The sequence below is a fragment of the Stomoxys calcitrans genome, chromosome 5 (assembly GCF_963082655.1).
Source record: "Stomoxys calcitrans chromosome 5, idStoCalc2.1, whole genome shotgun sequence".
NCBI lineage: Eukaryota > Metazoa > Arthropoda > Insecta > Diptera > Muscidae > Stomoxys > Stomoxys calcitrans.
The window spans coordinates 112570270-112596630 of NC_081556.1; the positions used below are offsets into that span (position 1 = coordinate 112570270).

At 41.5% G+C, this 26361-nt stretch overlaps 1 protein-coding gene across 1 annotated transcript in view; it reads right to left on the reverse strand.

Annotated features, from left to right (window-relative positions):
• The window catches only part of LOC106092157 (5-hydroxytryptamine receptor 2A), a 490553-nt gene that overhangs the window by 322313 nt on the left and 141879 nt on the right, over positions 1-26361 (reverse strand). The window contains exons 2-3 of the mRNA XM_059370043.1: positions 12916-13105; positions 7761-7898 (exon numbers count right to left, since the gene is read on the reverse strand). Coding sequence (XP_059226026.1) covers positions 7761-7898; positions 12916-13077 — 300 coding nt within the window. The 5' untranslated portion in view covers positions 13078-13105. The remainder of the gene's footprint in view (positions 1-7760; positions 7899-12915; positions 13106-26361) is intronic.

A 26361-nucleotide genomic window follows, 5' to 3' on the forward strand; every position in this document is an offset into this window, starting at 1 on the left:
AAGAATGTTCGTAGGAAGTGGGAAGTTAGCCCGAAGATGAAGTTTCCGGCCATTTTAAGAACAGTGCTTACATATGGCATGGTGGAAGGCTGTGGGGATGAGTACTCGGACCAAGGAACTTCGCAAGATACAGACACCGGCTTTCGTCAGGATGACGGTGGCATTAAGATCCACATCACATGCGGGTCTGGAGGTGATGCTGAGTTTATAACCTGTTGAGGAATAACTTTGGGCTGTGAGAAAGGAATTTGGTAAGGAATAAAGCTGAGGGAATTTAGCATGATAGGGAAGGCGATCACGGCTACTGATTCTTTCTATAGGCCGTGGACGCAGAAGGTAGGATGAGGAGGGTCTGAGATAACCTGCCGCCGAGACCGATTCGGAGGAGGTTGTTCCGGAATCGCTTTCTCTGGAGGGGGAGTGCGAGACGGTTTCACTGGCACATTCAGGATGCAGTCAGGAAAGGGGCCTTGGGGTCAGTTAGAATACTGAATGAGTGCACGGTCTTTCAGGCAGAGGAGATCCGGAGGATAAACCGGCCACCTTCGACATCAGGATATATGTGGATAGCATGGCGGCACTCAAAGCCTTTGATTCAAGCACAATGATGTCGAAGTGCGTGGCGGAGTGTTTGGGAGCCCTGAACGGACTCCTGGCTCGTGACGTTGTATTGGCAGCATCGCTGATGCCAGGAGACGACCCTCCTCCGACCTATGGCGGGTCTTGCACACGTGCCTTTGTCAAACTACAGAATATAGTAGAAGAGATCGCCCATAAGGAAGCGGTGGCAAGAATGAATGTCGTAGTACTAGGACACTCTGGCTAGCTGTTGTCCATAAAATTTTCTCTAAAGACACAGTTTCCATGAAATTTTCTCTAAAGACACAATTTCCATGAAATTTTCTCTAAAGACAAAATTTCCATGAAATTTTCTCTAAAGACAAAATTTCCATGAAATTTTCTCTGAAGACAAAATTTCCATGAAATTTTCTCTAAAGACAAAATTTCCATGAAATTTTCTCTGAAGACAAAATTTCCATGAAATTTTCTCTAAAGACAAAATTTCCATGAAATTTTCTCTAAAGACAAAATATCCATGAAATTTTCTCTAAAGACAAAATTTCCATGAAATTTTCTCTAGAGATAAAATTTTCACAAAATTTTCTTTGCAGGAAAAATTTCTAGGAGATATTCTCTTTGTGGCCATTATAAGTTTTCTTTAATTGTTTCATTTATGCCCCCCACTGTGTACGCATTGTGGATTTGTGGTTTTACTTAATTTTAATGGTTTCATCAACACTTGTGCCCAGTTCAGTGAATATTCGCCATACAGTCCTCAAACAATGTGGCAGGACTAAACTGTTTATTCATTTACCATTCCCCTGCCCCCCTTGAGTAGACCATCTAAGCGAGTCATCCTTCGGTTGGTCCATTTGTCTGATCAGACATATGGTCAAGCCATCACTCTGTAATGGTGGTTGCTGCCATTGGTCTACATCAGGCCAATGTTGGGTTATCTCTAACCCCACAAAGGGGGTTTTAGCTTTTTTTTTCGCCACCTACATACCTAGTGTCTGATTTTTACGCACTACACCCTGACAATGATATTAACTACCAGTTTTGGGTGTGGCCCACTGCCTGGTTGAGTGTGGTAGGCGATTGTTGTTAGGTTCATATCGTATAGGTAGGTTGTCAGGATACTCGTAGATATTGCCTTTTTCAATTACCAACATGTTAACACATTCATCCATCAATTTAACGATGTTTGGCATTTAAAAGTGCAAAAACGACGAAACGAAATGAAACAACCGACACAAAAAAGAGAATTGCCTTTGGCTGGCAAAGGTATCGTCATGCAGTGAAGTCGATAATAAATGACTTACAGGTATGAAATGTTAGAAACACAACACTGGCGTGTTTTGGGGGAGAGAGTGTATGGCTCTTTGTGTGCCTGTTTGTTTTGCTTGTCGGTGTGTCAGAGGTCCGTCCATATGCTGGGAATAATCAAAATCTAAAAGGGGGAAAAAAGGTTTGTTTATCATGTAAACACTTAACAAACGAACGCTGTAGCAATTTATCATTCATTTACTCATCAATATTAAAACGTCATCATCCTTATCATCTATCTACCCTAGGGTGAGCATTCATTTTCCAAATTTCATCAACATAAAAACTAAATTTATAACTGGGAAACAGTGGCGCAGGTTAACTGTTTGTACAACTTCGATACATTGCTCTACAAATCAGCAAACTTGAGGTTTTGACGATAGATATACGATAGCGGGCTATGGATCCGTCAAATGTAAGCCGATGGGAATGGCTTCAAAGAATACACCAAACACCACTTCAGTGTTCTGGCATCCTCCTCATAAGTACGTGTAGCTAAGGGTGAAATTTCGAGACATCATAGAGGCCAGGGGCTATTATGTCCGCCTGTAGCGGAAATTATCCCCTCCTAATACTGGCGATATTTGTGACTATGCCATGTAAAAACTTCTCCCCATAGAGGTGTCGAGCACTGCGGCTCGTCATAATTGATTGATCTTACAGTTCGGACAGCACTCATTGATGTCAGAAATTTGCCCCTGTTCCTTAATGGAATGTTCATGGGAAAATTTGCAATTTGCAGGAATGTAGCAGTCTCCCGCTGTATAGGATGTAATACGCATCCAGAAGATGATGAGGTGAAAATGAAAGCCATTCGTCGCATACACGGCCTACGAGACTATAACCGACCACGTTCACAGCGGTACAAACATTATCCGCAGCGACAAATCGCCCGAAGCGGATGTACCGGAAGCCAAGTACAGCATAATGGGCTTCAACACCTGTCCGTGGGCACTGTCATAGTTACCGAAGTTTAGAAAATGGGCGGAGCGATCTCGCTACTAAAGCCAGTAATGGATTTGACCCTTGAAACTATACTTTTACCAAACTTTCTTGGAGGATTTCTAAGTCATGGATTGTGTAAATTAGGTGGCAAGACGACTGCTTTTAAAATCAAGATGTGCCATCGGATCGTATTTGTGGCTTCTGATATAACGAAAACTTTCGATGTGATGAGCCTTGCGGTAAATGGGAACATCGTTACCACATCTTACCAGTGACTGAAATATTAAAGACGAATTTCTTGTAAGGTTGCCAGACTTATGTGGTATATGGGATAAGAAATTGAAGCCCCGTAAATTGTAATAGGGAGTTCCCTTAGTAGGGTGTTTTCCTACCATCCTAGATCTCGACCTGTCAAAGGGTTTAGATAGCACGTTTTCGGAACGTGAATTTCAAATATGTTCCACGGTCCTATGTCGAATTTGTGGATTTTACCTTTAAACGGCCAGTTGTGAGTGAGACTGGTAGCTTATAGGGCTTGATAGCTTATTGATAGTTAAACGATTAGTGGTAAACATTGTCATTGTGGGCACGCCAGTTGAGGGACATGCAGTGATAAACGATTCTGAACTGCCAGAATATTGTCCTAAGAGCTGCTACCGGCTGTTTCCACAGTTCTCACGTGAACCATCTCTATTACAAGATAAAACGCCCTTACCAAGTCATAAAGCATATGTTGTCAAGGAAGCTCAGCATGCTGTAGCAAAAGGATATGGCCGCAGTTCCATTTTGAATAATGTTGTAGTGCGAAGGGTTTTGGAGAACCTTGCCCCTGTTCCTTAATGGAATGTTCATAAACAAATTTGCATTTGATGAGATGAGGAGGGTAAAGTGAGTAAGGTTTCAAACTATCTGACCACCATCAGTAGGATCTTCAGGATTCGCTCTAGCTGAATAGCAGAAAAGCTGTCTTTGAAGAAATCGGTCTTCACTGATAACTCCAAGATGGAGTCAGGAATGGGAATGGAGGACTACGTCGAGATACCCGATGTAGGTACATTCATATGTCCCTGAGGTTGCCGGATGAATTCTTTTAGGCAACCGAATGTGAAATTACCATAGCCGAAAATAAAATCCTAATAAAGGGTTAACCTCTTAATGCTGGCAACATTTTTGAGGTACTATGCCATGTAAAACTTCACTCCAAAGAGGTGTCGCACTGCGGCACGCCGTTTGGACTCGGCTACAAAAAGGAGGCCCCTTATCATTGAGCTTAAAACTTAAATCGGACTGCACTCATTGATATGTAAGAAGTTTGCCCCTGTTCGTTAGTGGAATGTTCCTGGGCAAAAATTGCATTTGCAATAAAGGGTTAACCGCCTCCAAAACTCCAAATTTATGTGGACAGAATGTAGCCTTGGATCCAAGGACAGTGAGGACGAGGTGAGTGATAGAATGTTTGGAATCTTTTTATAAGATCCGGCTCATGGCTAAGATCTTATCGGGAAAGGAGAAGTTCGTTACAGATTGCAAATGAGATGTGTGGGTACATATTTGGATAGAAATGCAAATTTGTGCAAATTTTGCCCATGAACATTCCACTAAGGAACAGGGGCAAACTTCTCACATATCAATGAGTGCAGTCTGATTCAAATTTAAGCTCAATGATAAGGGACCCTTCTTTTTATGGCCGAGTCCGAACGGTGTGCCGCAGTGCGACACCTCTTTAGAGAGAAGTTTTACATGGCATAGTACCTCCTCACAGCATTAGGAGGGGAAAACCACCGCAGAAAATTTTTTCTGATAGTCTCGCCAGGGTTCGAACCCAGACGTTCAGCGTCATAGGCTAACCTCTGGTAACCTCTGCGCTACGCTGGCCTCCATATTTGGATATAGCTCCTACATAAACCGATCTCCCAAATTGACTTCTAATACCCCCCGGAAGCCACGATTGTTATCCGATTTGGCTGAAACTTTGCACAGTGTACTCTGTTGGGGCTTCCAAAGTACGGTCCAAATCGGTTAATAGTCTGATAAAACTCTCATATAAACACATTTCCCTATTTTATATCTTGAGCCCCTGGAAGCCAATTTCACTTTTAATACCCCTGGAAGCCACGATTGTTATCCGATTTGGCTTTGCACAGGGTACTCTGTTGCGGCTTCTAAACACTGTGCCAAGTACTGTACAAATCGGTCAATAGCCTGATAAAACTCTCATATAAACATAATTCCCGATTTTATATCTTGAACCCCTGGAAGCTGAAATTGTTATCCGATTTGCCTCAAATTTGGCCCGGAGCGTTTCTTTATGACTACCAACTTCCATGCTAAGTACGGTTCAAAACGGTCCCAAATAAACTTATCTTTTTATATGACATCTTGAGTCACTGGAAGCAACAATTGTTACCCGAGTTGGCTGAAATTGTGTACGGAGTGTTTTGTTGTGACTTTCAACAATCGTGCCAAGTGTGGTTCAAATCGGTCTAAAACCTAATATGCAAACTTCTCACATATCACTAAGTGCTTTCCGATTCAAGTTTAGGCTCAATGATAAGGTGCCTCATTTTTACAGCCGTGTCCGAACGGCGTGCCGCAGTGTGACATCTCTTTGTAAAGAAGTTTTGACATGACTGCCATACCAAATGGTACAGTACCTCACAAATGTCGCCAGCAGCCAGGAGGGGATAATCACCGCTGAAAAGTTTTAAGATGTTTTCGTAAGGATTCGAACCCAGGAACTTCAGCGCCATAGTTTTAAGCTCAATGGATAAGGGACCTCCTTTTCAAAGAAGAGTCCGAAAGGCGTGCTGCAGTGCGACACCTCTTTGGGGAAAAGTTTTCACATGGCATAGTACCTCACAAAGGTCGTCGTCCTTAGAAGGGGATAACCACCACAGAAACTTTTTTTATACCCTCGACCATAGGATAGGGGATTGACGAAATTAGTATAGGGGTATACTAATTTCGTCAATCTGTTTGTAACTACTCGAAATATTCGTCGAAATATTCGTCTAAAGTATATATATTCTTGATCGTCGCGACATTTTATGTCGATCTAGCCATGTCCGTCCGTCTGTCCGTCCGTCTGTCATTCGAAAGCACGCTAATTTCCGAAGGAGTAAAGCTAACCGCTTGAAATTTTGCACAAATACTTCTTATTAGTGTAGGTCGGTCGGTATTGTAAATGGGCCATATCGGTCCATGTTTTGATATAGCTACCATATAAACCGATCTTGGGTCTTGACTTCTTGAGCCTCTAGAGTGCGCAATTCTTATCCGATTGTAATGAAATTTTGAACGACGTGTTTTGTTATGATATCCAACAACTGTGCCAAGTATGGTTCAAATCGGTCCATAACCTGATAGAGATCTCATATAAATCGATCTTGGGTCTTGACTTCTTGAGCCTCTAGAGAGCGCAATTCTTATCCGATTTGAATGAACTTTTGCACGAAGTATTTTGTTTTGATGTCCAACAACTGTGCTAAGTATGGTTCAAATCGGTCCATAACCTGATATAGCTTTCATATAAACCGATCTTGGGTCTTGACTTCTTGAGCTTCTAGAGGGCGCAATTCTTATCCGATTTGAATGAACTTTTGCACGAAGTATTTTGTTTTGATAGCCAACAACGGTGCCAAGTATGGTTCAAATCGGTCCATAACCTGATATAGCTGCCATATAAACCAATCTTGGGTCTTGACTTCTTGAGCCTCTGGAGTGCGCAATTCTTATCCGATTAGAATAAAATTTTACACGACATGTTCTGATATGATATGCAACAACTGTGCCAAGTATGGTTCAAATCGGTCCATAACCTGATGTAGCTGTCATATAAACCGATCTTAGGTTTTGACTTCTTGAGCTTCTAGAGGGCGCAATTAATATCCGATTTGGCTGAAATTCTGCATAACGTATTTTAGTATGACTTTCAACAACTGTGTCAAATAAGGTTCAAATCGGTTCATAACCTGATATAGCTGCCATATAAACCGATCTGGGATTTTGACTTCTTGAGCCTCTAGAGGTCGCAATTATTATCCGATTTGCCTGAAATTTTGTACGACGGATTCTCTCATGACCATTAACATACGTGTTTATTATGGTCTGAATCGGTCTATAGCCCGATACAGCTCCCATATAAATCGATCTCTCTATTTTACTTCTTGAGCCCCCAAAGGGTGCAATTCTTATTCGAATTGGCTGACATTTTACACAGGTCTCCAACATATACAATAATTTAATTGTGGTCCAAACCGGATCATATCTTAATATCGCTCTATTAGCAGAGCAAATCTTTTCTTATATCCTTTTTGCCTAAGAAGAGATGCCGGGAAAAGAACTCGACATGGTCGAGGGTATATAAGATTCGGCCGGCCGAACTTGGCACGCTTTTACTTGTTGTATGATATTCTCGCGCTTACCATCATAGGTGGGCATGCTACCGATAGCCCAAGCTGGGATAGCCCAAACTACATTCTCTAGAACAAACAAATAACTAAAGTTCTTCACCTTGACTTTTATACGACAAGAAAATAACATAGGTCTTGAATCGATATTTTCAGTAAGTGATGGTTACAAACTTTATTCTTAGAAAACATGTTCCCCCTTAATTGCAGCTGTATATTGTCAATCTAAGTGCTTTCACAAACTCACATTGACATTTTGCATAATCCACTGTACTATTTATAGCCTTAAGGACACAAAACAAAAAAAAAAAAAAACAAAAAATGTCCAAACAAATGTTCAACTTGAACACAAAGGTCATGCTGGCGCAATACCAAACAGCAACAGGGAATGGCCAACAGACCTTGTGGCTCTTTTTGTTTTGTTTTGTTTCCCCACATAACAATGGGGCTTTGTGCATAGCTAATGCTGGATTGTTAAGGCCATATCAATATGACATGCTAGATAGGAGTACAACATACCTGATTATTATTGCCGGTAACATCGATGGGCTTGGGACGGCGCCGGTGTATGCGTTTTCGTGCGGTCTGATAGATTTTCCAGTACAAAACCAATATGACCAGCAAAGGCACATAGAACGTGCAACAAGTGGCGAAGACCTGTGGGGCGAAACAAGACAAATGAATTTAGTTAGTATTGGAACAAAAATTGACATTTGCTAGGGGAAAAAAATCAAACTGGCATGTGGTGTGTGTGTGTGTGGGGGGAGTATATGATTGAAAGAGTAAGCGAATGGGTAAATAAGTGAAATTTAGCATTAGGCATTTTTAATCGATTTTTTGAACACATATAGAGTTTGTGTGGTCATATCCTGTATTATCTTTGTTGTACGTTCATCTAATGGTTTATTGAGAAATGACTTTTGAAATGCGTATTGGCCCATACATTTACAAACCAAACTGTATTCACTGATGTTTGTTTTATTAAGGCTACATACGATATTTCTTTACAGATGATAGTTCTGCATAGCATGTTGTACAAATTGGGCTCAATTGAGTCCAGAGATTAGGCCTATTGGGTTATTAGTTCATAGGCTTTGTTGTATTTTGGACAACATGCAGGTCGAGATGATGTTATGAGCTATCTTTTAACAACGTTGAGGAATACAAAAAATTATTCAGAAGGAAAGCTAAACGTATTATGGAAGCGGAGGTCAATACAGGAAACTCATGTGTTGGTGTTTGAAAAGTTATCTTTGTGGGGTAATTGAAAAAGAAGTCACCATTTTCTGCTTTTGCGTTTTTATACCCACCACCGTAGGATAGGGGGTATATTCATTTAGTCATTCCGTTTGGTAACAGAGAGAAAAATCCATTTCCGACTCTACAAAGTATATGTATTTCGGATCGTCGTAAAATTCTAAGACGATTTAGAGATGCCCGTGTGTCTGTCCGTCTATCCGTCTGTCCGTCCGTCTGTTGTAATCACTCTAAAGCCTTCAAAAATTTAGATATTGAGTTGAAATTTGGCACAGATACGTCTTTTTAATGCACGCTGGTTAAGTTCTTAAACGGGCCAAATCGGACCATGTTTGGATATAGCTGCTATATAGACCGATCTCCCGATTAAGGGTCTGAAGGCCATAAAAGCTTTATTTATAACCCGATTCCGCTGAAATTTGAAACAGAGGGTTATCTTAAGCCTCCTGATATCTGACCTAAATATGGATCAAATCGGACTATATTTAGGTATAGCTGCCATATAGACCGATCTCCAGATAAAGGGTCTAAAGCCCATAAAAGCTTTATTTTTTAACCGAATTCGCTGAAATTTGAAACATTGAGTAGCTTTACACCTCCTAACATAGGACCCAAATATGGTTCAGATCGGACTATATTAAGATATAGCTGCCATATAGACCGATCTCCAGATAAAGGGTCTAAAGCCCACAAAAACTTTATTTTTTAACCGATTTCGCTGAAATTTGAAATATTGAATAGCTTAACGCGTCCTAGCATAGGACTCAAATATGGTCCATATCGGACTATATTTAGATATAGCTGACATATAGACCGATATGCCGATAAGGGGTCTGAAACCCACAAAAACTTTATTTTTTAACCAATATCGCTGAAATTTTAAGCCCATAAAAGCTTTATTTATAACCCGATTTCGCTGAAATTTGAAAATTCTTAAGCCTCCTGATATCTGACTTAAATATGGATCAAATCGGACTATATTTAGGTATAGCTGCCATATAGACCGATCTCCAGATAAAGGGTCTAAAGCCCATAAAAGCTTTATTTTTTAACCGATTTCGCTGAAATTTGAAACATTGAGTAGCTTTACACCACCTAACATAGGAACCAAATATGGTTCAGATCGGACTATATTTAGATATAGCTGTTATATAGACCGATCTCCCGATAAAGGGTCTGAAGGCCATAAAAGCTTTATTTATTACCCGATATAGCTGAAATGATTCGAATTCTCAAAGCGCAAAGCTCACACCCCCCATTTGTGATTAAATTTTTTTCACTTCGTATGTCCACTTAGGTTAGGTTGAGTGGGTTGCCCACCAACGATGAGTTCACTCTGAGGCCAGTTTGGCCCATTGTGGTAGACCTCGGACTAGAGGTTATACACGGATAATTGAAAAACAGGAGGAATGGAGAAGCCGAGCGGGGGTGACGAACGCCCAGCCCCACGCAAGCACGAATGTACCTACGCCGGATTTTATAGCACCCCCCCATCGGAACCATCATGTCCTACCAGAGGAACATTCGTAAGTTCATCCAGATGACATAAGAAATGGCTCCCCAGAAAGCAGAGCCTAAGTCTCTGCAGACCAGGACATGAGCACAGCAAGTGCTCGATAATCTCCTCCTCATCTTCATCGCGACATCCCTGCAGAATTCAATGTGCGGAATTCCCATGCGCAGCGCCATGCGGTCTATGGCACAGTGCCCGGTTATGACCCCTATTAAGGTACTCATCGACCTCTTTTCGAGCGTCAGCAATTTCCTCATCCTCCTCCGGTCGATGACAGACCATAGGGCCTTTGCAGTTCGGCAACCATCCACCGAGTTCCATTTTGCCACCGACGCCGCCCTGGCCATTCCCTCTACTGTGTTCAGTAGCTCGACAAATGGCTGGTCCGCCCAACGCAGACGAACCCCTCCTGGCACACTCGTCTATTCCTCATTTCCTCGAATCCCCTCCATGTCCAGGAATCTATGTCAGCGTCACATCGTGGAACCAGAGCCTATTCAGTGACTCCAAGCAATCCGCCTCGCATCTCGAACTCACCATCCTCGACCTCACCATCCTCGACCTCACCATCCTCGACCTCACCATCCTCGACCTCACCATCCTCGACCTCACCATCCTCGACCTCACCATCCTCGACCTCACCATCCTCGACCTCACCATCCTCAACCTCAAGGCCTTGAGCGCCGCCATAATAAATCCTGAGTTTTTAGGGCGGTAAATCCCTAGCCATCGTAGCGCAGAGGTTAGCATATCCGCCTATGACGCTGATCGCCTAGGTTCGAATCCTGGCGAGAACCTCAGAAAAATGTTCCTAGTGCTGGAGACATTTGTGAGGTCTTAGGCCAAGTTAAAACTTCTCCCCAAGGAGGTGTCGCACTGCAGCATGCTATTCAGACTTGCCTATAAAAAGGAGGCCCCTTATCATTGGGCTTAAAATTCGAATCGAAAAGCATTCAGTGATATGTGAGTAATTTGCCCCAATTCCTTAGTGGAATGTTCATGGGTAAATTTGCATTTGCAAGTCCCTACCCAAATTTCTCTTGCGGCTACTGTGATGGCACAGACCTCTGTCTAAAAGGCCGTACACTTGTCCGGCAGTCTCGGAGACATACCGATATTGAGTGCGTCAGAGTAGACCCCCAATCCAGACCCTGGTTCCATCGGTGTAGATCGAGGTCTCATTCTCCTCCAGTACAGTATTCGCTCTCCATTCATCCCGCGAATCGCGAATGCCCTTACTCCAGTCGGCACTGGCGCCAGGGAGTTGGAGACCTCCTCAATCTATCCTTCGCATCCATAACACCCAGAATAGAACTGCGGGCGCAACCGTCCTCCTGGAGCATGCCAAGCTCCCTCAGCCAAAGCGCGACGCAGTTCCGCCAGGGCCGGAACTGAGTTGCCAGGATCGCGCCAATTGGCTGCATATCCAGCATCGCCTCCCGGCCAGTCTCTGGACCTTCTCAAACTCCCTCGAACGCGTCCTTCAGCCAAAGCGCGACGCAGTTCCGCCAGGGCCGGAACTGTGTTGCCAGGATCGCGCCAATTGGCTGCATATCCAGCATCGCCTCCAGACCAGTCTCTGGACCTTCTCGAACTCCCTCGAACGCGTCCCCTTTCTCTACGGCATTCCACCACCATCCAATAAATCTTCATGGAAGTTACCCCCATTTACTATCGAACATCATCCTGCAGGAATTAAAAGCGCACAGTGCTTTACAGCTTCTTTCCTCGGTGTTCCTCTTCCAGGACAGTTTCGAATCGAGGACTAGGCCTAGCTACTTCGCTTGCTTCGATAGACGCAGATTGATCCCGCTTAAGGTTGGGTGTCTAAACCCCGGTATGTTATATCTATGCGAGAAGAGCACCAGCTCCGTCTTCCTTGGGTTGGTCCTCAACGCATTTCTGGTAGCCCATCGCGACAATCTCCTCAGTGATCTCGGTTGATCCCGCCCAAGGTTGGGAGTCTAAACCCCGGTATGTTATATCTATGCGAGAAGAGCACCAGCTCCGTCTTCCTTGAGTTGGTCCTCAACGCATTTCTGGTAGCCCATCGCGGCAATCTCCTCAGTGATCTCGGTTGATCCCGCCCAAGGTTGGGAGTCTAAACCCCGGTATGTTATATCTATGCGAGAAGAGCATCAGCTCCGTCTTCCTTGGGTTGGTCCTCTACGCATTTCTGGTAGCCCATTGCGACAATCTCCTCAGTGATCTCGGTCGGCAGAAACCTGCCTTGGACCAGCAGCACGACGTCGTTCGCACATGCGAATATTCTCGAGCTATCCCCACCGAGATCCAACAGGATCTCATTAATCACAAGGTTCCATAGTATTGGCGAGAACACCCCTCCTTGGCCGTTCCTCTGGTCACCCATTCGCATTAATAATCGCATTAGTAATCCAGCTATAAAGCATATTATTGGTCCACTGGGAGATTATGGAGTGAATCCCCGTGCTGTCCAGTGCGGCGACTATCAATCTTATCTCCACATAACTCCAATATCCAAGAAGGGCGCCAAAGTGTAGACCTTCTGTCGGAGAGACGTCTCGACCTCCTGTGCCACCTCGTGAAGGGCCGTCTCCACAGACCTGTCTTTGAAGCAGGCGTGCTGAGCACCACTCAAGTTTTCCGGTGTCTGTCTCCCTCTCACCATCAGGTCAATCAGTCTTTCCAGTGTTATCAGCGAAAACGAGCAAATTTTTGCACCAAACAGCGTATGTAGCCTCTACAGACTGTTTACTAAAAAGTGCCGATTTTGAAATTTTGGTACTTTTTCCAATGCATGTGTTTTCGTGTAATGGCAGACTTTTTTCTGCGACAATTACACTACTTCCATGATACACAATATTCTGTTCATCTGTTGGAAGTTGTAGTTTTATTATTTGGGAAATTTAAATTTATGCTTACCTGATACGAAACATCCTGAGAGACCATGCATTTTTGCTGTTCAATGCGTTGCAAATAATCTGGATCTTTCCATCCAAATTGGGGAGCCAGTGATACTATGACGGCGGCAGTCCAGACGAAAAATATCATAAGAAAAACACGTTTACTTGTCCGTGAGTGCATATAGTCGATGTTTGTTACAGCCCAATATCTGTAAAGCAATAAAGAATATGTCAGCATCAAAGTAGGAAAATATTTAAAGTAATTTTCAGACATATAAAATTATGGGGGGATTTTCTCCGCTGTTCCCTTATAAGATGTTCGCTTGTCTGTTAAAAAATACTGTTGCGACATTTTGCACTTCAACTAGTCATATGTGAATAAACAAGGAGACAAATACATACATCTTTGCATATTAATAGCATTCTAAATATTTTCATTTCTATGCATATCACATATCATGGCTTTCAGACATATCTGAGCGTACTACGTTGACATGAAGAAATTACCCAGGAGACGTTTGCCAGGTATGTACGTGAAAGTTAATAATATTTGTATGTGAATCTAATTTGTAATTTAGTCATGTGTCTTTCGCGAATACCAGCGTTGAAAAGCTCAAACATTAAATTTTCACTTTTTGGTGGTTGCATGCCACAAAAAAAAATCCATTAATTTTATAGTCGTAAAAAACAAGAAAAATTCAATCCCCATATAAATAAGATGTTATTAAATGTTTAACTTGACTGCATTTAATTTAAAAATTTTTATTTTTTTTGGAAATGTGGACAAAATTTTTTTGTCTCCAAATTTCCTTTTTATAGCAATTTTGTCAAAAATTCAATTCAGAATTTCATTTTTATACCCACCACCATAGGATCGGGTGTATGTTATTCCAGTTATTCTTTTTGTTAGCCCTCGAAGTATTGATGTGGGACCCTATAAAGTATATGCATTCATATATTCTGTGAAGAGGTACGAGAAGTCGCGATGTCAATCCTACAGAAGGAATACACGATGGCGGCCTTCCTCGATATTGAGCAGGCATTCAACCACTTGGAGATAGGGTCGACAGTCGTCGCCTTGGACCAAACACCAGATTCACCTGAGCTTCTCGCTTCGCGGCAGAATTATTAATGCAGACTTGGGATAAAGTGTGGTCTAGAAGGTGGATGATAAGGCGAATGCTTCAAGGAGGGGATTTCTCTGGAACCTGCTGATATACGAATTCCAATTGGATCTCAACGCAGATGGCGTGAAACTTATCGCATATGCGAAAGACGTCGTCCTATTAATTCGAAGCAGATTTCTGTCGACGATTAGGTTAGGTTAGGTAAGATTGAAAAGAGGGTACAGATATAAATCCGCCCCATGCCACTATGGACATACACCTAAGCCAGTAATCGGCCTGTTGTGCGCTCTAAAAACTATAAAGTAACCTCTAAAAAGAACATTTTAAGGAATTCCGTGCTACTTACAAAATCATTAATTGTTTTCCATGACACTCCCCTAAGTTGGTTCATGTCTGATATTGTGGGTCCACCTAAGTACCGGTGTCTGTTGCACGCGAAAGCCGGGCAATGACAAAGGAAATGCTTTAACATCTCATCATTTTCCCTGCATGCCCTACACATGCTATCATTTGCCGCACTGATTTTACATAAGTGAGCTTATAGTCCTATGTGTCCCGTTATGATACCAATAGCTATACTGACCTCCTTCTTGCTTCCTTTCAGTAATAGCCTCGTCTTCTCACGATATGGATCGCCCCATAGGATTTTTGCCGTCCTACCGACCGTTTCGCTGTTCCACAGGGTAGCATGCGCATTCATCGCCCACTCCCTTAACTAGGACTTAGTTGGTGCATGTCTGATATTGTGTCTCCCCCTAAGTACCGGTGTCTGTTGGACGCGAAAGCCGGGCAATGACAAAGGAAATGCTTCAACATCTCATCATTTTCCCCGCATGCCCTACACATGCTATCATTTGCCGCACTGATTTTACATGAGTGAGCTTGTAGTCCTATGTGTCCCGTTATGATACCAATAGATATACTGACCTCCTTCTTGCTTCCTTTCAGTAATAGCCTCGTCTTCTCACGATCTGGATCCCCCCATAGAATTTTTGCCGTCCTACCGACCGTTTCGCTGTTCCACAATGTTGCATGAGCATTCGTCGCCCACTCCCTTAACTCGGACTGCATCGACTCGAAAGTCTTCGGGTTAACCAAGTTTATTGATGGCAGTCCTCTGGCCTTTACCACCAAATCGTCAGCCCTTTCAGTTCCCCTTACTCCGTTTTGGCCCGTCACCCAAACGATGCGGATTTTGCCATCCTAAGAGAAGGCGTTAATCTCCTTCTTACACTGCAAGACTGTTCGTGACCTTACCCTACTGGTTGTTATTGCCCTTATGGCAATATTACTGTCGGTAAAGATGTTCACAGTCAACGTCCTCGCGTTAGCACCACACCACTTCACGCATTCCGTGATCGCCCGGATCTCCGCCTGCAGGACCGCATTATGGTCAGACAGTCTTAAACAGATGTCAGTCCCTGGGTTTTCAATGTACACGCCCAGGCCCACTCTGTCCTCTAGCTTAGATTGATCCATCTGTCGATGATTAGCTTTAGAGATAGGCTACAAGAAATGTGTTGAGGTTTAACTTAAGGTAGACGGAGCTGGAGCTGTTTTTTTTGGAGTTACAAGATACCCGAGTTCAAACTCCCTTCTTTGAAATGGACCATTCTGCAATTGTCAAGGGGGGACGTAATACCTAGGCATAGTTCTCGATTCGAAACTGTCCTGAAAAAGGAACACGGAGGAAAGGTGCCGAAAGGCGAGTTGCGCCCTCAACTCCTGCAGAAGGTTGTTCAGTAGGTATTTGCCCATGAACATTCCATTAGGGAACAGGAGCAAACTTCTAACATATCAATGAGTGCTGTCCTATACAAGTTTTAAGCTCAAGTTTTTATTTATAACCTAGTTCGAATGGCGTTCTGCAGTGCCACACAGCTTTGGGGAGAAGTTTTTACAAAGCTGCCATATCGTTTTTTCAAATGGCATAGTTCCTCACAAATGTTGCCAGCCGTGGCATAGTTCCTCACAAATTATCGCCATGGGAAAATGGTATACTAATCTAGTCATTCCGTTGGTAACACCTCGAAATATTGATCTAGAACCCCATAAAGTATATTCATTCTTGATCGAATCGACATTCTGAGTCGATCTAGCCATGTGAGTCCGTCCATCCGTAAAAACCTCTTCGAACCTTGGCCTAGGCGACAGGTAGTATGAGACCCTCCCCAGCATAACTCCTGCATCCATGCCACAGACCTCTGCAGTCTAACTAACATACCGATGCCGATTGTCTCCGAGTAAACCCCCAATCCCATCCCAGATTCCATCCTGAAGCCGTCAGTGAAAACCGAGGCCACATCCATCTCAAACACAGCATCTGCCTTCCGGCAAAGTGCATCCGCAACAACCTCTCCCGAAACGGTTTTGGCCACAGGTAGTCTGAGACCCACTTCAGGCCTCTGCGGTGGGTCTCAGAAGGCTAACCCCCAGCCTTCTGGGGATAACCACAGCTGAAATTTTTTTTCATGTTCTCGTCAGGATTAGAATCCAACCTTTCAGCGTCATAGGCGGACATGCTAACCTCTACTCTACGGTGTCCTTCGTACCATAAACTGGATGTAAACGGCCATTGTGAGACCAGTGCTGACATATAGAGCACTTGTATGATGGATAGCTCTGGAGAAGATTACACGTAAGGAACTTCGAAAGGTATAGTGATTGGCCTGCATAGGGATCACGGGGGCGTTAAGATCCACAACACAGGCAGGTCTGTAGGTGATGCCTAATTCACAAACTGTTGAGGTATACATTCAAGGCTGTGCTGCTAACGTACCGCTACCGGTAAGGCTTAGGGAACTTGACATGCTGAGAGAAGGTGGGGGCGTTAAGATCCTCAACACAGGCAGGTCTGTAGGTGATGCTAAATTCACAAACCTTTGAGGTATATATTCGAGGTTGTGCTGCTAACGTACCGCTACCGGTAAGGCTTAGGGAACTTGACATGCTGAGAGAAGGTGGGGGCGTTAAGATGGTGATCCAGTTGCTTTATAAGCTGTTAATAATGTCTCTTTGTTCATACCCCAAGTGCTGCCTGTCAAAACTTTAAGGATTTTGGCTGTGCTCCTTGCCTTATCGCCGGCTGCTTGAGCTGATGACGAGAAAAGACACTTTAGAGGCCCCCTACGGACCTCAGGTTGATTTACAGTCGGAATTCTATGTCCAACGACTATAACATCAAGCTTCATTAAAACCTCTTTCGTCCAGGGGGTGAATAGTGTGACTGATGTTTTCGTGGGAGGGAATCTCAAGTTAAAACTTCTGAAAATTTTCACCCGTCATTGGAAATACAATAAATATTTATTCGCTTGTTAATGTTATTCCCTTTCGCTATGACAGATTAGTCCTTCTCATCTTTACGCCAGGTAGAAAAAGTTGTGACAGGTAGTGTGGGGAGAACACCCCCCTGGGGAAACCCTCTTTAACTCTACCAGGCTTCGACGAAATGTCTCTAAACTCCGCGTATGACTGGCGACCTCATAATTCTGAATCTTCCTTCTCATCGAGTTGGGAAAATCCCACTCGATGATGTCATTAAAAGGAGTAGTCAACACCCGTATAAATTGCTTTGGTCAAGGATCATGAGGACGGTTCGTTCACAGGACCTTTTCTGGTGCAGGCCGTGACAGATATGTTATAGTAGTAAGTGTCGTTGTCGTGCTTTGCATCTTCTAAAATCCATGCTGATAACTTCCCGGAAGTAGCGATGAATGTAAACCGGGTAGAATTAGCGACTCAAGTGTCTTTGAATACAGGGACCAACCGACTCAGGCATTACTAGGGTGAAAGATAGATTAATGGTGCCCATCAGGTATTTGACTTCCAATTCTTCTAGATGTGGGAGCATTAGCATTTATATGCCATCAGGGCCCATAGCCTTCGATGGTATTGCCCTCCTTGTGACTTTGGCCATATCTGGGGCTCCAAACAGCAGTGGTTCTTCGTTGGCTGGGAGCTTCCTTGTCCACCGGGTGCTCGGAAAATGGTCTACCATAATGGACTGCACGCCGTTTCATGTTTGGCATCGCATTTTCATTGAAAGTTAGCGCTACTTTTCATATATTACTCGGGAGTTGTTGAGTGACTTAATTGTGGGCAAATTCGACTGTAATGCAGCTTCCGATACGCTACAACTATTTTTTCTGCTTGCGTTCACCGACAAACTTGCTATTCTCCTGGTTAAGTACATTTATCCTCTTCTTGCCAGGATTGGTTCGGCGAAGCAGTTCACGTTCATCCGCTTTTTTCACTGCTTCTATTAGGCAGTGGGGTCTAGTGATAGAAATTCGCTCGGCCATAATGAAGCGGAGGGCTGCTGCCGTTATTGTTGAACGGAAAACCTTCTCTACGCTGAGAGTCTAAACAGTCCGCTTTCTTCTACATTCAAAGGCTATGAAGTCATTCGGTCTTTGGTGCTCTATAATTATGGGAAGGTGGTATGAGGTCATATCGTGAAGTTTACCAAACCTGCGTCGACCATCGTATCGGGTGAACTCGAGCAATCTCCCATATTTCTAGAAGGGGTGGCTTCATTTATGTTACAGGTAGTGGCTTCGTCTATCGTTTCTAGTAAAGTAAAGTCTTCCATGGGATTTCTGCAGCAAAAAGCCTTGGTTTATTATTACTCTGCTGTCACCCCTGTTGTATAAGTAATGTGTACACAAGTTTTTTACATAACTCATACGCTAGGTTGGCACGTATTAGCAATCCGTTTGGCATTATTTGAACCCACCACCATGGGATGGGAAGTGCACTAATCTAGTCATTCCGATTGATATAAAAAACAAGTAAAAGCGTGCAAAGTTTGACCGGGCCCAATGATGGATTCTGTATTCAATGGATTCTGCTAAAAATTTGTATTAACTAAATTTATTCTACATATTAAACTTCGGTCAAACCAGCAAAAATTAAAGCTTCTAGGAACCCAACAAGGATAATCGAGAGATCGGTTTATATGGCAGCTATATTAAATTATATACCGATTTGAACGGTACTTGGCACAGTTGTTGGAAGTCATAACAGCACACTATGATAAAATGTTTAGCTAAATCGCACTAAATTGCGGCTTCCAGGGACTCAATAAGTCAAATCGGGAGATCGCTTTACATCGAAGCTATATCAGGTTATAGATCGATTTGAATATAACTTGGCACATTTGTTAGAAGTCAAAATAGAACACGACTTCCAAGATTTCACGCAAATCGGACAAAAATTGCGGCTTCCAGGAGCTCAAAAAGTCAAAAGGGAAGATCGGTTTATATGGGAGCTATAACAGGTTACAGACCGATTTCGACCGTACTTGGCACAGTTTTTAGTTATAGGTTATAGGCCGATGTAGACCGTATTTGGATCAGTTGTTGGAAATCATAACAGAACACTACCAACAAAATTTAAGCTAAATTGTTGCTTTCAGGGGCTCAAGAAGTCAAATCGGGAGATCGGTTTATGTGGGAGCTATAACAGGTTACAGACCGATTTCGACCGTATTTGGCACAGTTTTTTAAAGTCATAACAAAACACAATATGCAAAATTGGACAAAAATTGAGGCTCATAAGGGCTCAAGAAATCGAATCGGGAGATCGGCTTATATGGGAGCTATATCCAAATCTCAACCAATATGACCCATTTGCAATCCCCAATGACCTACACCTAATACTAAGTATCTATGCAAAATTTTAAGCGGCTAGCTTTACGCGTTCGACCGCTACCATGATTTCGACAGACGAAGGGAGGGACGGACGGACTCACATGGCTAGATCTACTCAGAATGTGGAGACGATCAAGAATATATTTACTTTATGGGGTCTTAGATCAATATTTCGGGGTGGTACAAACGGAATGACTAGATTAATATACCCTTATCCCATGGTGGTGGGTATGATGATATTTATGTGGGACCTTATAAAATATATATATATATATATATATATATATATATATATATATATATATATATATATATATATATATATATATATATATATATATATATATATATATTTTATAAGGTCCCACATAAATATCATCATACCCACCACCATGGGATAAGGGTATATTAATCTAGTCTAGTCTAATGGTGCCCATCAGGTATTTGACTTCCAATTCTTCTAGATGTGGGAGCATTAGCATTTATATGCCATCAGGGCCCATAGCCTTCGATGGTATTGCCCTCCTTGTGACTTTGGCCATATCTGGGGCTCCAAACAGCAGTGGTTCTTCGTTGGCTGGGAGCTTCCTTGTCCACCGGGTGCTCGGAAAATGGTCTACCATAATGGACTGCACGCCGTTTCATGTTTGGCATCGCATTTTCATTGAAAGTTAGCGCTACTTTTCATATATTACTCGGGAGTTGTTGAGTGACTTAATTGTGGGCAAATTCGACTGTAATGCAGCTTCCGATACGCTACAACTATTTTTTCTGCTTGCGTTCACCGACAAACTTGCTATTCTCCTGGTTAAGTACATTTATCCTCTTCTTGCCAGGATTGGTTCGGCGAAGCAGTTCACGTTCATCCGCTTTTTTCACTGCTTCTATTAGGCAGTGGGGTCTAGTGATAGAAATTCGCTCGGCCATAATGAAGCGGAGGGCTGCTGCCGTTATTGTTGAACGGAAAACCTTCTCTACGCTGAGAGTCTAAACAGTCCGCTTTCTTCTACATTCAAAGGCTATGAAGTCATTCGGTCTTTGGTGCTCTATAATTATGGGAAGGTGGTATGAGGTCATATCGTGAAGTTTACCAAACCTGCGTCGACCATCGTATCGGGTGAACTCGAGCAATCTCCCATATTTCTAGAAGGGGTGGCTTCATTTATGTTACAGGTAGTGGCTTCGTCTATCGTTTCTAGTAAAGTAAAGTCTTCCATGGGATTTCTGCAGCAAAAAGCCTTGGTTTATTATTACTCTGCTGTCACCCCTGTTGTATAAGTAATGTGTACACAAGTTTTTTACATAACTCATACGCTAGGTTGGCACGTATTAGCAATCCGTTTGGCATTATTTGAACCCACCACCATGGGATGGGAAGTGCACTAATCTAGTCATTCCGATTGATATAAAAAACAAGTAAAAGCGTGCAAAGTTTGACCGGGCCCAATGATGGATTCTGTATTCAATGGATTCTGCTAAAAATTTGTATTAACTAAATTTATTCTACATATTAAACTTCGGTCAAACCAGCAAAAATTAAAGCTTCTAGGAACCCAACAAGGATAATCGAGAGATCGGTTTATATGGCAGCTATATTAAATTATATACCGATTTGAACGGTACTTGGCACAGTTGTTGGAAGTCATAACAGCACACTATGATAAAATGTTTAGCTAAATCGCACTAAATTGCGGCTTCCAGGGACTCAATAAGTCAAATCGGGAGATCGCTTTACATCGAAGCTATATCAGGTTATAGATCGATTTGAATATAACTTGGCACATTTGTTAGAAGTCAAAATAGAACACGACTTCCAAGATTTCACGCAAATCGGACAAAAATTGCGGCTTCCAGGAGCTCAAAAAGTCAAAAGGGAAGATCGGTTTATATGGGAGCTATAACAGGTTACAGACCGATTTCGACCGTACTTGGCACAGTTTTTAGTTATAGGTTATAGGCCGATGTAGACCGTATTTGGATCAGTTGTTGGAAATCATAACAGAACACTACCAACAAAATTTAAGCTAAATTGTTGCTTTCAGGGGCTCAAGAAGTCAAATCGGGAGATCGGTTTATGTGGGAGCTATAACAGGTTACAGACCGATTTCGACCGTATTTGGCACAGTTTTTTAAAGTCATAACAAAACACAATATGCAAAATTGGACAAAAATTGAGGCTCATAAGGGCTCAAGAAATCGAATCGGGAGATCGGCTTATATGGGAGCTATATCCAAATCTCAACCAATATGACCCATTTGCAATCCCCAATGACCTACACCTAATACTAAGTATCTATGCAAAATTTTAAGCGGCTAGCTTTACGCGTTCGACCGCTACCATGATTTCGACAGACGAAGGGAGGGACGGACGGACTCACATGGCTAGATCTACTCAGAATGTGGAGACGATCAAGAATATATTTACTTTATGGGGTCTTAGATCAATATTTCGGGGTGGTACAAACGGAATGACTAGATTAATATACCCTTATCCCATGGTGGTGGGTATGATGATATTTATGTGGGACCTTATAAAATATATATATATATATATATATATATATATATATATATATATATATATATATATATATATATATATATATATATATATATATATATATATATATATATATATATATATATATATATATATATATATATATATATATATATATATATATATATATATATATATATATATATATATATATATATATATATATATATATATATATATATATATATATATATATATATATATATATATATATATATATATATATATATATATATATATATATATATATATATATATATATATATATATATATATATATATATATATATATATATATATATATATATACATATATATATATATATATATATATATATATATATATATATATATATATATATATATGTATATATTTTCGATCGTCATGACCTTCTAAGTTGATCTAGCCATGTCCATCCGTCTGCGGAAATCACCTTAGGGGTCGAACGTGTAAGCCTAGCCGCTTGAAATTTTGCCCATATATGTATATTCGAGGCCACCGTAGCGCAGAGGTTAGCATGTCGGTCTATGACGCTGAACGCCTGGGTTCGAATCCTGGCGAGACCATAAGAGAAAATATTTTCAGGGGTAGTTTCCCCCATACCCATTGATAAGTATACCGACCGACTCAGACACATTTTCTGATTCGATTTTTCTATGTCCGTGTGTCTGTCTGTACGTCCGTCTTTCCATGTTAATTTGTGTACAAAGTACAGGTCGCAGTTTTCATCTGATGGTCTTCACAGGCGTGTTTTCCGGCCTAGAGACGAAGCCTATTGAAATTGGAAAAAATCGGTTCGGATTTGGATATAGCTCCCATATATATGTTCGTCCGATTTTTAGTAGAAATGCAATTAAATGGTCATTTGCCAACCGATTCTCTCGAAATTTGGCTGGAAGGACTTTCTTATGACTCTCGACGTTACTGGTGAATTTCATGAAAATCGGTCGAGATTTAGATATAGCTCTCATATATATATCGCCCGATTTTCACTCCTAGAACCACTGCAAGCGCATTTAATGACCAATCTTCCCAAAACTTCGTACAATGGTTTTCTCGACGACTTCCACAATGTATGTAAAGTTTTTTCAAAATCGGTTCAGATTTAGATATAGCTCCCATATATATATTCATCCAATGTTGAGAAATATTGCAATAAAGGGCTCTTTTGTTAACGGATTCTCTCGAAATTTGGCAGCAAGGATTTTCTTATGACTCTCGATTTCACCGGGGAATTTCATAGAAATCGATCCAGATTTAGATATAGCTGCCATATATGTATATCGCCCGATTTTCGCTTCTAGGGCATTTTTTCACTGCAAGGGCATTCATTGAATAATCCTGCCAACACTCCACAATATCTGAGGAGTGTTTACCTATCAGATCAGATTTAGATATAGCTCCCATATATGTGTTCGTCCGATTTTGAGAAGTATTACAATAAAGGTATAGATATAGCTCCCATTTATATGTTCGTCAGATTTTGGGTAATTTGCAATGATGTTGTCATTCTTCAACCATAGGTATTACATTTTGAACATATTTGCTCGAAATGGGATACGGTTCGTTTAATAAGCCATCTGAAAACATCCGCCGAGGTCCATCAAAATTGGTTTAAAATTGGATATAGCTCCCACAATGTACTTATTGGTTAGGTGTAGGGTATTATACAGTCGACCCCACCCGATTTTTGCACTTCCTTTCTGGTTTTATGTATGAGTTTAAGAATGTATGAGCATTTCTTTTGAAAGGGATTTTTGTTAATCTTCAAGATATGAGTAAAGTTTCTATTTCTTGCTATGCTAAAACATTTCTAAAATTGCCCTGCAGCAGTTTAAGGTCTCCCGGTTAAAACAGCTTCTTCTTAGAACTGAAATGTTTGATTGCCTTCCTCAATACTCATGTAGCTTCACGCCTTGCATACTTTTTTACGTGAGCTCTATATGCAGTAGTATTAAAACAAAAAAAAAAACTCAACAAAAACGAATTGCAAATCTGAATAAAAAGTAGAACAGCAAACAGCGTATACGGAAGCCGGGAACCATTGAAAAGTGGAGTAGCACAAAGTAAAGCAAACTGAAGTAAAGTGATATGCATTTGTTGTGGGGCATTGCAATTCCATTTCTGAAACTGAGATCGTTTTGCAATGCATACTCAGTAGCACGATATTTGCATTACCATATGTATGGTAACAATGCAGTTAAGTTTCCGTTTGTTTTACAGTCTCAATTGCGTATGTACGAGTATGGTGTGGGCTATTGTTTTCCGTCACCGCTTTGCGGTGGTTATGAAAGGCCAATATTGTGAATATTTTATTTTTGTGCAAGGGGAATTATAGTTTTTTGTTGTTAATTTTTGTTACAACATCTGGACCAGTTTCCATGCTGGGCAGAGTACAGCAAATACGTAGCAAAATTTATACAAGAGAACAACAAAAACTAACATTACTCCTATTCAAATTCTTGCCAAATTTTAGTATATTATCAAATATACGGCATAGAGATCAAACTTTCGATTGCTAAGTCGAAATGGCATATGTATATGCTATTCGTGTTTTTTGGTGGAAGCTAGTAGTAGAAAATATCCCAATAACTGCCCTATAACCAAATCTTGCGCCCTGAATTCTATCACAATAATCCAGTTTTAAGTGTTTTTTCTTCAAACGCATTTGCTTGAGTTCCAACGAACGTCTTACAAACTAATCATTGTATATTGTTTTACATTATGGCAAATGTTGCCATATGAACAACTGATGTGATGAAATGAGGTATCATGGGAGCACAACTGATGTTTCCGTTGGAGGGTTTTTCAATTGGCTCCATCCAAAATTTGTTTAGTTCATATTTAGTTTTTATACCCTCTACCATAGGATGGCGGGTATACCAATATCGTCATTCTGTTTGTAACTACTCGAAATATTCGTCTGAGACCCCATAAAGTATATATATTCTTGATCGTCGTGACATTTTATGTCGATCTAGCCATGTCCGTCCGTCTGTCCGTCCGCTTGTCTGTCGAAAGCACGCTAACTTCCGAAGGAGTAAAGCTAGCCGGTTGAAATTTTGCACAAGTATTTCTTATTAGTGTAGGTCGGTTGGTTTGTAAATGGGTCATATCGGTCCACGTTTTGATATAGCTGCCATATAAACCGATCTTGGGTCTTGACTTCTTGAGCCTCTAGAGTGCTCAATTCTTATCCGATTGGTATGAAATTTTACACGACGCGTTTTGTTGTGATATCCATCAACTGTGCCAAGTATGGTTCAAATCGGTTCATAACCTGATATAGCTGCCATATAAACCGATCTTGGGTCTTGACTTCTTCAGCCTCTAGAGTGCGCAATTCTTATCCGATTGGAATGAAACTTTACACGTCGTGCTTTGTTATGATATCCAACTACTGTGCCCAGTATGGCTCAAATCGGTTCATAACCTGATATAGCTGTCATATAAACCGATCTTGGGTCTTGACTTCTTGAGCCTCTAGAAGGCGCAATTCTTATCCGATTTGAATGAATTTTTGCACGAAGTATTTTGTTGTGATATCCAACTACTGTGCCCAGTATGGTTCAAATCGGTTCATAACCTGATATAGCTGTCATATAATCAGCTCTGCGGACTTGACTTCTTGAGCTTCTAGAGGGCGCAATTCCTATCCGATTTGGCTTAAATTTTGCATGACGTATTTTATTCTTACTTTCAACAACTGTGTCAAATAAGGTTCAAATCGATTCTTAACCTGATATAGCTGCCATATTAACCGATCTGGTATCTGCCATAACCGGATATAGCTGCCGTATAAACCAATCTACGATCTTGATTCTTGAGCCTCTAGGGTTTGCAATTATTATCCAATTTGCTTGAAATTTTGTATGATGGATTCTCTCATGCCCATCAACATACGTGTATATTATGGTCTGAATCGGTCTATAGCTTGATACAGCTCCCATATAAATCAATCTCTCTATTTTACTTCTTGAGGGCGCAAATCGGTCCTTCCACAGGGCGCAAATCGGTCCAAACCGGACCCGATTTGTACTTAAAATGCCGTAATAGCTAAAATTTTTAACCGATCTGCACAAAATAGGGCATGGATTGTTTTGTTACCGATTTTTATATATCTGCA